The following is a 17,237-nucleotide window of genomic DNA, read 5'->3' as shown; positions in this document are numbered from 1 at the left end:
GCATTACATTTAATTAGAGAAACACTGCAAAATAGCCTCAGAAGCCATAGCTCACAGGGCTGGATTATGGGAAGCACTTGTTTTACTGTGTAATTGGGCAGTTGTATTCTTACTGAGTGTCTATCAGCAGGCTCCAGACCAATATGACCTGGACCAGTAGTTGGTGTCTTCTGTGTAGGTTGACTTAGACTGTGTGTCTAAGGATCCCACAAGGATCATTGGGTCCGACTGCTGGGTCCACACAGGACCACCTAAAACTCAGAACATATGTCTGAGAGCGTTGTCCAAACACTTCTTGAACTCTGGCACCTCCCTGGAGAGCTTCTTCCAGTACCCAACCACCCTCTCAGTGAAGAACCATTTTCCTGATATCCAGCCTGACCCTCCCCTGTCACAGCTTCACTGCATTCCCTTGGGTCCTATCGATCGTCACCAGAGAGCAGAGCTCAGCGCCTGCCCCTGTTACATGTATACTGCAGTGGGAGGTGAGGGCTAGGATTTGGCCTTTGCCAGACAACAGCAAAAAAAATGAAGATCTTCTCAGTGATGTTAAGATACATCAAGTCAGCTTTGATTTGGGCCAAGATTATCTTGTTTAGGATGTTGCAAATAATGCATGGCTCCAGAAGGGCTGTTCCCCACCCATGGTGGTACACCTGCCGCTAGTGACAGCATGCTTGGCAAGGCATTGGCCTTCAGCCTGCCCTGTGTGTCAGACTGATTTACTTCAGTGTGCATCTGTTGTGCTCCATGTGCTGTTTTTCACTGTCTTGTGTTTTAGGTATTGTTTTCACAAAGCTGTGTTCTTGTTCTTGAAACAGCTACAACATCCTTGGGAAGCCTTACCTGGTGGGAGAAACAGAGAGCCCTCCCCTTAAGATTATATAGGGATGTTCACTGTGAGGGAGGGAGACTGTATGTGCATGGTGTGAGCATAGGCTTTGCACCTACAATTACTGAGGTACTTACAGTCAGCTCTGAAGAAAATAATGCACATGCATAAGGTTCTTGCTGTTTTGAATTCTTACAGAAAATTCCTCCAAGGACTTCTGGTGTCCTTTTCAGATTCCTGGGATTAACATGCCAAGGGCAACCAGCCATAGACGTAAGACAGCCTACACTAGGCTGGGACCAGTCTGGGTAAGGGAACTGAGTTTAGCCAGGGGCAGTGTTCTGGAGGGGTAAACTGGTTGTGAAGGATGGGTTTTCAGACACAGCAGGGAGAGGTACAACTTCAGTCCTACTCTTAGAAAGAGCAGCAGATAATACGTAAAGAATGAAGTCCAGCTGATCCTAAATATGATCATAGAAGAACATAAAAGGAATGGAGTCATCCCCAGTTAGAGCAGGGAAGTTGGCATCACAGTAAGGCTATGGGAATAACAGAGAGTTTTTGCCCCCAAAAAGGTAATTACCATATGTACATTTGTGTGTGAATGTGAGTGAGGTTTGTACATAAACAGGTGTAGAAAGTGTGTGCTTATATTTACGTAGATGTGTCATCAGCTGATGGATCAGATAGAAAGAAATACAAAGCTAGCAAGTCAAATTTATATTACTACTGCATACTTTCTAAGCAATCTGATGTGAGGGTCTGTTTTACTTTCACTTCAGAATTTCCCCTGTTCCAACCCTTTTTTTAGTCAACATTACCATTTTTCACAAACCATCAGATATTGAAGAACTTTTAGTTTTCAGTCATGGGGCAACTTGAACAAAGATTAGCAGGAAACAATAATGATGGAAGGCTAAATATTATGCTGCAGACTTTCAGTCTAGTTGGCATTCATCAGTAGAATAAATTTATGAAACATCTATTTATATCTACAGAGATTTCTGCAGATATGTTCAGCCAGGCTGTGATCAGTTTTCAGGGGAACCTGTAACTGTTGTATGGTATCCTTCTGAGACACGGTATAAAAAAAGAGAGAAACGAAACAAAAAAGAAAACATGGGATTTGCCACATTAGCTCCTATTTAATCCTGCTTTGCTAAGGGTCAGTTCTATGTGGCTACCCTGACCTGCAATGAATCTAGCCAACTGGTATTACTAATTGTAAAATTATCCAGCCCTTTAAAAATATACCCACTATGTCACTTGTTTTTCGTAGTCTATGATGGTGAATTCCGTAGGCTGCCTATGTGCTGTGTGTGAAATATTTATGTATATGCATATACTGCATATACATACATATAGGCAGACACAGAGTATATATACATTTGAATATATACACTGAATATATACACATATCTTGCACGCATATAGACATCTATATAGTATCTATCTCATGTGTGTGTATCCACTCTCTGTGTGTATGTATGTGTATATGTATCTTCCGCATTTTTTTTTGTAAGGCTTCACACTGACACCATCATCCTTTCCTTTCTTTCCAACCCTAGATTGGGAAGCTCGGATAGACAGCCACGGGAGAGTATTCTATGTCGATCACGTCAACCGAACCACCACGTGGCAGCGCCCCACAGCCGCAGCAACACCAGATGGGATCCACAGGTCTGGCTCTATCCAGCAAATGGAGCAGCTGAACCGGCGGTGAGCAGTTGCGTCTAAATTCCCTTAAGATCCACACTCCCCTTCTTCCACACTGCCAGTGGCTTCCTTCCTTCCTCACTGTATCCCTTTAGCTCCCTAAAGATTTCTCCTCTTTCCGTGTCCAAGTCTAATATACGTGTTCCTCTGTCTGCTGATTACTTTCTACCTTGGCGTACCTGCTGGGAGTGTTCAGTACCCAAACTTGCCCACATGAGGAGAGCTGTTGAGTGAAAGATGTTGCAAAACATTTCAAACAGAAGAGGCTTTGGAAAAACTTTTTCGAAATTATTCCCAAAAGAGAAGGGAGCATTCTTCCAAAAGATGGAGACACTTTTTCTTTTTAACTCTTAGGGTGGTACCCATGGGTCAGCACCTAACCCTGCACCACAGTACCTACAGAGGTTTCTGAGCTGACTGTTACTGAGATACTATTGCTATATCAGTGTGGCATTTCTACTCAAGCTAGTTAGGCCTACTGAAAGGTCTGTCCCCTAATAGAGCAGGGCAGAGCACTGCTCTGATAGAAGTGTATGCCTTTCTAGACATAGACAGATCTGCTTAGTGTTGTAATAGGTGCTGTAAATCTGTGAGTTCATTCTGAGCTAGCGCAAGTATCTCTTAACACGGTGCATATTTTCCCTTTGTGTGACTCATCCACACATAGATTTGTTTATCATTTCTTTCCCTTGCTTGCTTTTTGGACAGAATTTAAGAGGAAAGACAAAAAATAAAGAGCTAGCTAAAAATCCTCCCTTTTTAACTTCAGAAAAGATTTTCTTCATTATCCCCTGCTTACAGTAATGATATGGTTTCTTTTTTAGACAAGCAAAACTAATCATAGCATGTGAAATGCCACAAAAGTTTTTTGGCCATTTTCTCTTTGCTAAGAGAAAGATCTGCAGCTGAGAGGAGAATGCAGAGTTTCAAAGTAGTTTTCATAATGCAGAATAGCTTTGGAGTTACTGTGTGTAAGGAGAAATGGGTCCTGAATGACAACAACTGGAAAGTTAATGTAACTTTTGGAGAGTAAACCATTCTTCTGAAAGTGGTTATTGCACAAGTTAAGTTGTCACCATCAACACACTCTTGAAGAAATTCTCCATTTTTTTCCACTAGATTTATTGTTCTGGATGTCATTTTGTAACATGTATTATGTTATGCAGAGGTGAAAGAACCTGTATTTGTTTTCATTATAGTTTTCCTCAGAAAGTGTCAAGCTACCATGTTAATATTAAAAAACAACAACAACAGAAAAACGCAAAGTGTATGTTTAATGTAGATTTTTTTTCCAATTAATTTATATGACTCTTCTCTGCCATTTGGCATTTGTCTTTAAGAGGGATTTGGGTTACGTCAAAGGTCAGACTATTTGACTGCCACATAAGCAAGTTATCTACCACGGAAAGCTCTTTTCTGGATATACATCAGACTTTTTTTTTTTAAATTGAACTCTCATGTAAGTGCAGCACAAGACCAGGAATAAGTGTTTGTGAGAGTCTTCATAAGAGTTCACCATTCTTTCAGCTAAAACTGGTTAATTGGTAAATGAGCTATCTCAGATCTCATCAGAAACTGCAGAGTAGGCTTTACATTTGTGACTTCCTTGCTGCAAACTTTATTCCTCTGTATTTTCATGTAGGTTGTCTGGCTTCCTTGGTTATGACTTGATTGTCACTGGTTCAGATTGGTAATTGACTGTTAATGGGTCTAACATTCTTCATTGGATCTCTTTATTTTTAGTATTCAGATATCTGATTAAAAAGTGAAAAGTAGAAAGGATTTTCAGTAATGGCATAGCTCTCTTTACCTGAATCCTATTAGAGACTAAGCACTGTGCAACTTAATAAACATAAATTGCCATGGCTTCTTGGGACAGAAGAAAAAAAAAAAAAGATGATTCACTACACTTTGCCAAAGAGCTCTACTGATTTAAAATGTTCAATGAGTAGTTCTCCTGTTCCCAAGTTTGGGAACATTTCCTAAGATTCTGATAAATGAGATTCATAATGAATACTCCATTGAAACAAACTGAGCATTTCTGAAGTGGAAAATCATTTCTGCTTTTTTCAACCTGGCTGCTAGAATTTTTAAATTTCCATTGTCCTAAAGCAAATTTCAAATAATTCAAGTCTCCGGATTTATGTATTATGAGGAAAACAACATTTCATAAATGGTTACTGGAAAGCACTATGGAGGATCAGGCATGGTTTTAAGCATTCATTTTAGAAATGCCATTTTGTAGTGTTTCAAACTTCATTATTTGAAACAGTCTTCAGCAAACACACCTGAGAATCATTTTAGGTGAGGCAATAACAAGACCTTGCTGATAGAATTAACAATAGCCTGAACTTTTGCTCTAACCTGAAAAAAATGGGACTCAAAACCACTTAGTATGAAAAAAAAACTTGGCCACTTTTCTTTTTGAACCCATCTACTCACTTTTTAGCTTCCTGGTTTCATTTTTGGGAGGGAATGGAAAGACCAAAATATTACAGGAAAGCCTGGTATTTCCAGCCCTGCCAAAACCACAAAGCTTTGGAAATTTAAAAAAAACCATAGCTGTAACTGTTCAAATCCAAGAGCCTAAACCTGCTTTCCTTCTGTGCTCAAAGCTTCCCATTAGCTGTGCTAGGCCACTCAAGGATAAAGGGATTGCAAAACTGGAATCCGGGTGTTAGGCAAGTTCCAAAGAGACATCCATAATTTTTATTTTAAAGACTCTTTCTCATTTTCTCGACAGTACATGACTTGCTAACTTAGCAAAGCCTGCAACAGCCATTGCTGATGAAGCTCTGTTGGAAAGATCCTTTGCAGCATATGTATATCTAGACTTGTTTATTTACTAATTTAAAAAGTGATAAATAACACAGGAAATTATATCTGTGTAGTTAAGACAGCCTCGGTGTGGTATTGCTAAGCCTCCATTTCTTTGACAAATCACTTTGAAAGGAGACTGAATTTTCCAGAGGCATTCCCATAACTTTTGCCCTTTCAATGTTTTCTCCACTTACTTTGACATTTTGGGGTATTTATATAAGATGAGTTTATAATATTGAAACCCCCCAGAAGTATATTTTTTGTTGGCATACAGCTAGTGTTACTCTGTAAGGTTTGCCAATAGGGATTTTCTACCAACTAATTAAATGGAAACTACAAGGGGTTTTTGTTGTTGTTGTTGATTTTTTTTAATATATAATTGTGCTTATATCATTTGATTACATGAACTCCTTTAAAAAAAAAAAAAAAAAAAACACTTGCTGCTGCATGTGGGTGTTGTAAAACTCCTACAGTACAGTACTGGAAACTTCATTCAGTTGCCTGCAGTCAAATAAATAAAAATGTAAAGTGTGGGTCTAAAACAGAGGGACACAGCAACTAAGGTAAATTCATGCTGTTGTGAAATCTGCTATCAGAATTTCCTTGTAAAGATGGATATTTACTTGAAAACAGAACCCCCAATTGTTGTTTTTTAAAAACAAACAAACAAACAAAAACTTCTAAAGATGCTCTTTATTGAACTTCCAAAAGAAATGTTAAATGTCTTAAATACTGAGGGACAGACATACTACTGTGAAAGTTTAGTGCAAATCTATTAAAACAAGTAGTTTTTCTTAATTGTCTCTAGCCCCTCTGCCCAAAGTTGAGTTGCAGTAAGCTGCTGGAGATGCTACCTGTTGAGAGATATAAAGGCCAAATCCAAATTGTCTTATGTGATCCCATGTCACTTTGAAGAACTCCTGGCCACCTTCCTATTTGGAGTAAAATGTGCATTAGCAATTAAAGGGAGAGAGAGAAAGTAAGTAAAATCTGTAAGTCAGAATATGAGCTAAGGAAAGAAAAAAGAGTTTATGTCGGGGAAATGGGAGACAAACAATGCTGGATCAGATTAAATACAGACAGTAAAGCCATTCTGATTTATGTAAGTATGGGAATGAAATCCTGAAATACAGATTAAAAATATCAGGGTGGAGTAAAAGCTAATTAATCTGATTAAGAGGGCCTACTTTCTTTCTTTCTTCCCCTTTCTCCCTTTTTCTTTCTACTTCTTTCGTTTTCTTTCTCTTTGTATATGAAATATATTTTCTTATTAAATATATAGAAAGATTTATGTTCATAGCTTACCCGTAGAACCAGAGAAATCTTGATCATCTGTCTGTATGGGTTAACTAGAACTTGTTTTGTGTGGTGCATATTTGAAACACTCCAGCTTATTCCCACAGCCAGATATATACTTTGTTCCTGATCTGGTAAAGTATTTAATATTGGGATCATCCCTAATACCATGATAAATCCTATTGGCATCAATTAATATGGTAATTAGTTCCATAATTAACATGGAAATGGCATAGTTTTTAAAGGTGTTTGCAGGTTTTAATTCAGCATTTACTTGGTTGTCTTTCTCACCGTTGCTTGCTTGTCTCTCTATTGTTTCCTCTCCCTTGTTCTGCAACCCAACACAAGCTAAACACTCAATCCCATTAATTTCCAGAAATGGATATAACCCATCCTTATGCTTTTCAGACAGCTCATGTGTTACATTCTATTCTCCTTTTCTGTGGCTGTCATATTAATTATAGCTCTTTGAGTTCACACTACCTACTGGTCTACATTCCATATTGCCTAGAAAATGGAAGTGTTCTCCCCTGGTGGCCATGCTGTATCATCATCAACATTGTGAACAGTCTTAATATCCGTTACCTTCTTAGGGTTGAGCATGTGCATTCGATATTGTAATAAACAAGGCTGAAGGGTACTCAATGCATCACAGATTATGCTATCATAAGACTAAATGAGAGCGTGAACCATGATCCACTAATATTTTTAGGTTCCAGACATCCAGATGTTTTAAAGAGAAGCCTAGTAGCAACGTGTAGCCTAAATACCTGTATGAATTTGACCTTTGAGTCTTCTTCCTTGCCTTGCACAGTAGCTATTTGTTAGTCAGTGCAAAGTGCCATATTTGCAGAGTAGTGGTTGGCCCAAGTGTGAATAGCTACAACATTTGAAGAGTCCAGCATGCTTCTTACTCACTTGTATGCTGAAGGTACAAGTATTGGAATCTTTTAAAATTAGTGCTAATTTTTAAGATAGAAAGCATCAGAAAGCTAGTCTGTTAACTAAAGCGTGTTGTTCCTCTCTCTGAATGTATGTAGATACCAAAATATCCAGCGAACTATTGCAACGGAGCGGACTGAAGATGATGGTGTAGTAAACAGGGTGGAGAGAGTTCCCACTGGAGGAGGAAGTGACTCTGAGGCAGAGCCTTCCCAACCAAGCTCAGGTATGTGAAAAAAAAGGTATTGAGGATGTATTCAGTGCCACTCAGTGTTGGCATTCAGTTTTGGGGAGCACTGGGGACTGGAACTTCTTTATACCAGGGTGCAAAAGCTAATTAAAAGAAAAGAGGTTTAGACCTGAAGCTACAGGTACAAAAACAGATACAGAGCTTCAGTTTTTTAACAACTACTAAGACAGACAAAGCATTTTTACTTTATTACAGTAAAAATATTTATTATTATTTGAAATTAAAATGGAGAAGGTATCTGGTTTTTGTTCAGCTTTGTAGTTGCAAAAAGACACTTCTATTTTTGCTGCAGCATGACTTTGATCTTGGGGCCTTACAGTTTATTATTTCTGGGCATGGCTTCTGCACTGCCACATTTGTGTGGTCACACCTGCAGTGGCCCTGGCATGGAGTATGGAATATTTGTTTTTTTTAAGGCTGCAGCTTTGTGATAGCTATGAGCTGATCTAAGTGTGGGTTGCCACTGAAGGAGGCACAGCTGTCTTTTTGCTCATCACCAACTCATGTGACAGCACCCCATACCAGAACAGGCAACTGATCTGTCTGAAAACTAATCCTGTTTCTTGTAGTTAATGCTCTTTACAGCCAGATTGGTTCTTCCATCTGGCTCATTAGATGACTAGACCAGAACTGGTGCCAATATGAAGAAGAAGAGGAGAATGCATAGCAAGGGAAGGTTGGGCTGGGCAGGGAGTTATTCTACACTTCTTGGTGATAGTCATATTTCCTTAAAGCAGTTGTGAAACCATCACCTAAGGAAATACATACACTTTCGGGTAAGAATTATCAGCAATTGGACTAATGCCCACTCTGCAACTTGTGGACCCACAAAAATAGCTATCTGCTTTGTTTGAGAACTTGTGCTACCAAAGCGAATGGCCAGTTCTCTTCCTTTGGATCATTCTCACCCCCACCTAGGTTTGTGTTCTGTGTTGGCTACAAGAAGTAAATGTCTTCTTGTCATCCTTCTGTAAATAGCATTGGCAAATATAAAGAATCAGCACAATGTCTGCTTGAATTTTCTTAATGTTCCATGTTGAAGAATAGAACATGGAAGAATAGTGAACCTGCATTTTTTAAACAAGTTTGGTAAAATATTCAATTTTATCTATTTGTTATCACGATCCTTTAGGTGTTTTTAGGTTGAAAATGAGTTTTGACTAAGAATGTTTAATGCTTGATATTAAAAATTTCTTTGCAGTCCTTTTTATTACAATTTATATAAGCCTTTTATCTACAATGGATCTTACAGGAAGAATACAGTACTCTCTATTAGCAGATGAGATGGAAATGAGTTTCACATTGTGTTGTGGTTTAACCCGGTTGGCAGCTAAACACCACACAGCCGTTCGTTCACCCTCCCCCTTCCCTCTCTGGGATGGGGGAGAGAAACGGGAAAGTGAAGCCTGTGAGTTGAGATAAAGACAGTTTATTAAGACAGGATAATAATAATAATAATAATGATAATGGTACTACTACTAATAATGTGTACAAAACAAGTGATGCACAATGCAATTGCTCACCACCTGCTGACTGATGCCCAGGCTATTCCCGAGCAGCCGGCCCCCCCACCCCAGCTAGCCACCCCTATATATTGTTTAGCATGACGCCAGATGGTATGGAATACCCCTTTGGCCAGTTTGGGTCAGCTGTCCTGGGTCTGTCCCCTCCCAGCTCCTGCTGCACCCCTAGCCTGCTCGCTGGCAGGACAGAGCGAGAAGCTGAAAAGTCCTTGGCTTGGTGTAAGCACTGCTCTGCAACAATTAAAACATCAGCATGTTATCAGCGCTCTTCTCATCCTAATCCAAAACATAGCACCCTACCAGCTACTAGGAGGAAAATTAACTCTGTCCCAACTGAAACTAGGACACATTGTATTATTGCTATTTAAATTATAAGTAATATAGTCATTAAGTGTAATATTTATAATCATTGACTGCCATCACCTACATAATAAAATAGTAATTGAATAGGAATTGCTACCTAAGTATTTAGGTCTGTTTATTAATGTAACATTCACTTTTTTGTTTTAACCCCAAAGAACTATTGAGTGTAATGTATATCATCTTAAGTAATCAGGAAATGGTCTTTGCTGTGGATATTTTATTGCTGTTAGGAGAAAAAATCCATACTGTATAAAATGCCAAGAATTAAAAGATCAAGGAGTGATGCAAACCTCACTAGAATAAGAGAAAGCTGCAGTATGATATCTTTGCTATTTGCCTTTTAATTTAAATGAGAAACATCAGAACAAATACAATTTAGGCACATTAATCCAGATTCTAAGCCACTATAAATCAATTTAACTATAGCAGCGGATCCAATCTGCAGTCTTAGGTGGATAGCATAATAAAATGTGTATAGGGCAAAAAATTGTGATAGTTGATAATAAGAAAATAAGAATCTATATTTATTCTGTTGATGACCTCTCCATCAAATTTCCTTGGACTGTAAATAAAAGTTTGCTTGTATTTGAAAATACCAGAACTGCACACTGAAGCCATAATTCCATGTTAGGAAGCATTTTTCTGGTGGCTGTGGAGGTCAAAGAGCTCCTACCTCTGCAGAATTCACATTCTGAAATGCTCAGTTCTGCTCCTGTGCTTCATGAATCAATACAGATTAAAAATTATCCCTTTGTGACTCCTTTTTTTTTTTTCCTTTGCCATATGAGTAAACAAAACCACGGACTTGCCAAAAATGATGCAATTACAAGTAAAGGGTAGTGTTTTGCAGCACCAACATGGAAATGGGTGGGGCAGGGGACTTCCTTATCTCAGCCTTGCTACCAGATGCTTTCTGCTGGTGATCCCCTCAGCCTGGATTGGGAAATCTGCTCTCTCTAAAATCAACAGTGCAAGGAAACAGTCAGGACCTGGGTAACAGTAGTGTCACCTGGTATAAACTCTTGTGGTCACATTGATGTTCAGAGCAGTAGATACAACCCAGAGGTTTTTAACAAACAGTATAGAAGAGCATCCAGCTCCTGCCCTGCTACTGTAAACACTGCAGCACTAACCATAAGAATGCTTACAGTTTTGCCAGCAGGCTTATCTTGTTAAAACAGAGAGCGGAGGTGCATTGGGCAGGATAGTGCTCCTCAGTAAAGGTTAGATACTAGACTGTGCTTGCCACTATGTTAATACAATTTTGCTGCTTTCATTGTTTTTTTGTCCAGAGATTAGGAGGGAAGGTTCACTTTCTCCTGTGAATTCTCAAAAAATCACCTTACTGCTGCAGTCTCCAGCTGTGAAGTTTATCACCAATCCTGAGTTCTTCACTGTGCTGCATGCAAACTATGTGAGTAATTATGATTTGCTGTCTTACACTACTGCTTTCTGAGTCCAGACTCTGTGCCCCAGGCCTTCAGGTGGAATGTACACTGAATTTGAATTGTGTGGCTTGGGGCTCAGTTGTCCTCTCTGAGCACCAGACCAGGTTGGGGACAGCACAGGCAGACTGATCCAAGAAAAATCTTTCTGGAATTCTGCCTCATACACAGAGTTCCTCGAGAAGCACAGAGAAGCTCATTAATGTTATCCTTCCAGATTAAGTAGGAATCCTTGGTTTCAGGTTGGTTGATTCTGTTGTCTGTTGCTGCAGGGAGTGAGTTTGTTACCTTTGGAGCCATGTTCCTGAGAAATCTTACTCAGATTCCACCAAATCTCAGGGGAACAGAGAGGGAAAAATTATTTACTCCTGCAGTTTGCACTCCCAAGAAGCAGGTGGGCATAATGCAGTGAAAGAAATACTGACTTGAGTCAGTGTATCTGTTTTGGGGGGGAAAAAAAAAGATTGAAACTGAATTTTTAAATATTCAAATCAGTTCTTTTTTTTTTTTAATTAATGCAATAAGTCTGTATATTTTGTTGCAAACCTGATGTGGAATGGAAAAAGTTTAATGGTAGGTCAACCAGGAGGAAGCAGATGATAGGGAAATCTCACAGGGATGTGTAGTTATCAGGTTCCAGTCCTAGTTTGCCTGTCTTGAATGTAGGTTCAACTAGACAACCACACAACTTCCAAATATTTGGAAAGTCTTCCGGTTTTGGGTAGGGATGGCCTTTCTTTTTGACAGCAAAAGAAAATAAAGCACTTTACGAGTTGTCTCTGCACAGGTCTTTAGCTAATGACAAATGTCCTGTTCTGGATGTTGTACTTGTTGTGCTGAAGCCAGCTGTCCATTTCCAAGTCTCTGGCAAAGTTTATTGCCCCTGAGATTATTGCATCCTGCAGAGGAAGGGATATATTAACTCATCTAAAATTGCCTGAACTATGCTATGGAGTGCACATAATTTCTTCCATTGACAGGATGATATATGATGATTTATAGCTGGAAGCTGTATCATTTTCCTTTGGCGTTGTTTGCAAAAGGAACAAATGAATCTATAGTGGTACAAGGAATAGCTCACGAGATTAGGTCCCAACTTCATTTCTCACTGAAATAAAAAAAGTAAAGAGAGGCCTTCAGTTTGAGCTTATAAAATTGTCTCTAATATGGGAGCCATAACAATCTGGTGAAACATCTGTCAAATAGTCATACAGATTCCACTTGCACAGAAATAATGGCCCACGTAACTTTTGGTTTAACACGGTTGTTATATTTTAACCACACACCCCTATTAAAATTTCAAGCTATTAATTATACCAATGAAGTTGGGATTGGAAAATGTTATCCAGCAGTTAGAATTAAAAGGGAAAAGCTTTCATTTTGCAGGTATTTAATTTCCGTGGAGGGATAAAACTACATTACATTTTTTGTTTCCCTAGTGCAGCTCAGAGATATTCAGTTATTGATCAAACATCAGATCAAAATATAACTTCTGTCATGGAGCAGGCTGTGAACTCAGCAACTTGCAATCATGAAGCTTTCCTGGGTTATAACCAGGTCATATCTTCAGGGCAGAGATCATATCTCTGTGATTTCACAACATACACCAATGTTTTACCATAATTAGGGACCCTGAGCTGCAAGACGTGTATTCCCTTCTCAACACTACCACAACGACAAATCCTTACATGATAAAAATAATACTTGTAAATGTTTTATTGCATTGTAGTGGTTAAAATGCATTAAAAGTACACAGAAATTGAGAATTGAAAGCTGTTGGGTCAGATTCTCTGGGCAGATTTCAGATACAAACACTGGGGCTCACTTCACTGGAGGCACATATCCTCCAATGACCCTTTATTGCTCAAGAAGACCAGGACAGCAGAAAGTACTTTGTGTAGTATAACAAAAGCTTCAGCGAGTAATTCAGTCCTTTGCGCTGACCAATAGGACCAGCACACTCATTTTCTCTTTAGTGAAATGCTCAGAGGGCATGCAGATTGCTGTAGTTTCCCTGCCTTGAGCTTTCTCCCTGAAGTAAAATATCCAGGAGTAGCCTGAGAAAAAGTGTTGACACTGCACATGTATTTTGTGGTACTGTATTGTTGAATATCCTGTGGCAACAAATACAGTCCACTTTGGCTCCTATTCTGCGGCCAGATCAACATTAATGAATGGATGCTCCCCTAAGAGATGTGTTTAATGTCCATGGTGAGATACAAATACCTGCCTCAGGGGTAGTGTTCATCTCACTCAGGAAAACATCTCCATCTGACATGCTTTTTAGTCGGTGCAGAAACAAATACTCAGTTCCAGGAAGCGATTCATTATCTTCCAAAAATAGACAATTGAATGTGTCTGTTTCTGTCCTGTGGCTATAAAGTGACCGTAAATAAGGTAACAAGCTCAGCTGTAGACATCTGTAATGCAATCCTCTTCAGTTGATGAGTTCTATCACAAACATCTTGATTTGAATTATACCATAAATGTATGTTCACAGCTCTCTTTGCATCTTTCTGGGATCATCCAGTCACAAAAACAGGCTTTCTGTTGGACTGTGAAAGCCCTGAAATAGGCACAACTGCGTGCATCTTGAGTGGGTGGTGTTTTAGCTGACTGGTTTGGGAGTGCTTTAGGAGGCAGCCTATGCACAGGCTAGCTGTGCATAGTGTGTGGGATGTTTCTTACTTTTAGATGTTTGTGTAAAATAGTCATTCAAATCAATGCGATGAGATGAAAATTGTTCTTGACTTTAACAGTATATGTTTCAGTTCTTTGGGCATATGTCCCATGAAATAGCTGTTGTTTTGATATCAGAATTGCTTTTTCTCACTTTTGTTTTCCATCTCATAGAGTGCCTATCGAGTCTTTACTAACAGTACCTGCTTGAAGCATATGATTCTGAAGATCCGTAGAGATGCTCGTAATTTTGAGCGCTATCAGCACAACAGAGACCTGGTCAATTTTATAAACATGTTTGCTGACACCCGACTAGAACTTCCTCGTGGCTGGGAGATAAAAACTGACCAGCAGGGCAAGGTAAGTGTGCCAACAAAACTAATCACTTGCTTAACACAGCACACCAGCCTACAACGTCACTGGAGGTCCTTTCTTTCTTGACTCAAAACTGGTGAAGGTTTGGTTTAAACAATACTTGCAGCAAGCAGAGTTATTTTAAAAGCAGAAAAAAGCTTCAGGAACAAACACTTCAGAGCATAGCAGTGACCCTCTAGCCTTCTGTGGAATATCACTCCATAGCCAAGGCAGCACTGGATTAACAAAAACGTTTCACCTAGAGCTTAGATCTGTCATGACTGCAAAATTTGGCTTAGTGTCTGCCTCCATTAAACTTTGCTGTGTGACTTCTGGAACTACCCAGAAGGTTAAAGAAGTGTTCCCTGGTAATTCTGTTCTCTTCTGCCTCGTTTACCTCATGGACGTTACATGTGTTTTTGAGCTATGTAGCTTTAGGCATTTCCCAAGAGCTGTTCTAGCTTAGGCTGAGAAAGTCTTGTCATTTGCAGATACCATCCATGGACATCCTTAGCAGGTGATTTCTGACACACAGTTGCCAGCGATTTTCACTTTATGATCCCGTAATACTGTCAGTGTTGGTTTTCTTCTTACAAAAATAACCACTGTATATCGTTCCTGTGTTTCAGTCTTTCTTCGTTGACCACAACAGCCGTGCTACCACTTTCATAGATCCCAGGATCCCACTGCAGAATGGTCGTCTCCCTAATCACCTGACTCACAGGCAACATCTTCAGCGACTTCGTAGCTACAGTGCTGGAGAGGTAACAGTGCTAGTATCAATACAGTTCCTTTTGACAGCAATCTTCTGTAGAATTAAAAACACTTCTTACTTAAAATGTGTTTGAACAGATGTTCTTGTGGATTTTTATCTTCCAAAGGAAGTGAGGGATCTTTTATTTCTGAAGGGTTTATGTAAGTGCTTGCTGGTAATGAAGTTTTATATTTTGACCATTTTCAGAGTAAAATGATAAACAAGTAAAACTAAATAACTAAAGTGAAATGATATCAAACCAGATTTTAAGAGAAGAATCCATGTTTGACATGCTAGCTGTGCTTTAGTAAAGGCAAACCATTCATTATTTGTATAGCTTGATACTTCAACAGCTTCGTTTTTTCCTTCATTCCCCACTGTGACACTGTGCTCTGAAGAGATATACTCCCTAGCAGGTGTAGTAATGCATGGTGAGGTTTGCTTCCCTAGCCTTCAAATCATACTAAAGAATCTTTCATATGTTTCATGGGGATGATTTTTGTCACTGAGAAGTATGGGAGGATGATAGAAGCATAAATCCTTTTTGTTTGGGATTGTAGTGTTAAGGAGGAAAGAGTACTGGCAATCAGATTCTTCATACAGTTGAAGCTTTGTAAAGATCAGAGCTGAATGGGAGTAGTTATGAATTGTGGCCAAAGAATCCTCCTCTTCCAGAAAATCATTATGAGAAATGCTTGTGAAATTAACATCGAAATTTGTTGCAGCCAGACCACTCTGAACACCTCCAACTGCCAAAGGGGCTTGGTATCAGGAGCTGGTTAGGGTGTGAGGTCAGTACTTCAGGACCAAGGGCAGGCCATGCATAAGTAGCTTTGATGATTTTTTTTTCCATTTGCAGTAAATACAGTAAAATATTTTCTGAAGATAGAAGTGTATCAGTGTTTCTTTCAGTTATATCTTCTCCCCAACTTAGCAACTTCTGTCCGTCAGCAGCCTGCAGTTTAGTGTTTTTATTGTGACTGATTCAAGTGATATGAATGTGAAAGTCACCCACATGATGATTCATATTTGGGCCCATGTTTGCCTGGGGCTTCCTTACAAATTCACCCAGTCAAGGACAGAAACACTGCTGAGCAACTCAGCCAACCTAGCACAAGAAATACACTTGGTTCTGCAAGTGCTGGCAAAGCTGGCAAAAACAATTTGCAGTAAACCCAAAATGTCATGTACAGAGAAGGGAGTGAAAAGACTTAAATATGTCTTAGCAATGACATTCTCTGGGGAAACTGTAAACTGTTCATCAAGGCCACTGGTTTGGCATGATCAACCAATGACACAGGGCCTTCCGTCTATGCAGCCATCAGTGTTGGCACCCTCCTCTCCCTGTCTTGGTGGCCCAGGTTCCATGGCACTTATGCACCTTTGTCACAGCCAGTAGCTTCCCCTTTGGGAGTATCAGCCCTTCCACTGGAAGCACTCCCATTGGTTTCCAAGGACTTTGGATCAGTGCCCGAAAGCCCACCGTTTACAAGGAAAAGATTCAACCCTTTGCAACTTGTCCCATTTATCAAGAAATGCATGTTCCATTCCATTTCTTCCAAGTATATTTAGATGTCTGTATATAAATATAAATCATGTCTGTCGGGACACAAATGGGGCTTTGTCCTGGCCATGTGTCAGCTGTCTGCGCTCCAGTTGGTTTCTTTGTTGAGCAGGTGGTGTGGCCTCTGGAATCTGTCACCAGGGTGGTATGAAGGACCAACAAAGGTGACCACCAGTCTTGAATATTATGCACAGATGCCAAGTGAGCATGACGAAGAGCAGAGTGGTGCAGCTTCAGATTTCTTGTGGGTGCCAGAGAGGGCATAGAAAAGAGCTAGGACAACGAAAGGCAAAACTTTCCTCCCTGTCTTTGCACACACACAACTGACATCCTGCCCAAGTGCCAAAACGGGTCATCAGAGTGTTTGTGTGGACCTCCCAGGGACTTTGTGACACTGAGTGATCAGCTGAGGAAATAGCAGATAAAAATCATAGGCATATTAGCCCAAAGTGGAAAAAAGAAATAACCCAGGTTCACACAATCAGCAATGGCTTTGAACTGAATCATCATGAAGAAATGATTACAGGTCTAAGAAATTATGGTCTCAGTGCTCAGCAGCAGACAAAAAGAAAATGCAATGTCTGGAATTCTTAGAAAGTGAATAGAAGTAAAGGATTATTTTATTCAGCAGAGAACAGGCATTGCAAAAACTAAGTGTTGGAAGTAAAATCAAACGAATTCAACTGAAATAAGGCAAGA

At 39.6% G+C, this 17,237-nt stretch overlaps 1 protein-coding gene across 10 annotated transcripts in view; it reads left to right on the top strand.

The window, feature by feature from the left end:
- HECW1 (HECT, C2 and WW domain containing E3 ubiquitin protein ligase 1) overlaps nucleotides 1-17,237 on the top strand; it is a 267,140-nt gene that overhangs the window by 194,751 nt on the left and 55,152 nt on the right. For all 10 annotated transcript variants that reach the window (XR_007157656.2, XM_048046401.2, XM_048046403.2 and 7 more), the window contains 5 exons: nucleotides 2,401-2,551; nucleotides 7,705-7,832; nucleotides 11,035-11,156; nucleotides 14,041-14,226; nucleotides 14,850-14,984. Coding sequence is in view for 9 of the 10 variants with exons in the window: in XM_048046401.2 (XP_047902358.2) it covers nucleotides 2,401-2,551; nucleotides 7,705-7,832; nucleotides 11,035-11,156; nucleotides 14,041-14,226; nucleotides 14,850-14,984 (722 nt within the window). In the remaining variant the exon portion in view is untranslated. The remainder of the gene's footprint in view (nucleotides 1-2,400; nucleotides 2,552-7,704; nucleotides 7,833-11,034; nucleotides 11,157-14,040; nucleotides 14,227-14,849; nucleotides 14,985-17,237) is intronic.

This window comes from Anser cygnoides, chromosome 2 (assembly GCF_040182565.1).
Source record: "Anser cygnoides isolate HZ-2024a breed goose chromosome 2, Taihu_goose_T2T_genome, whole genome shotgun sequence".
NCBI lineage: Eukaryota > Metazoa > Chordata > Aves > Anseriformes > Anatidae > Anser > Anser cygnoides.
This window is presented reverse-complemented; position numbering and strand designations above follow the sequence as displayed.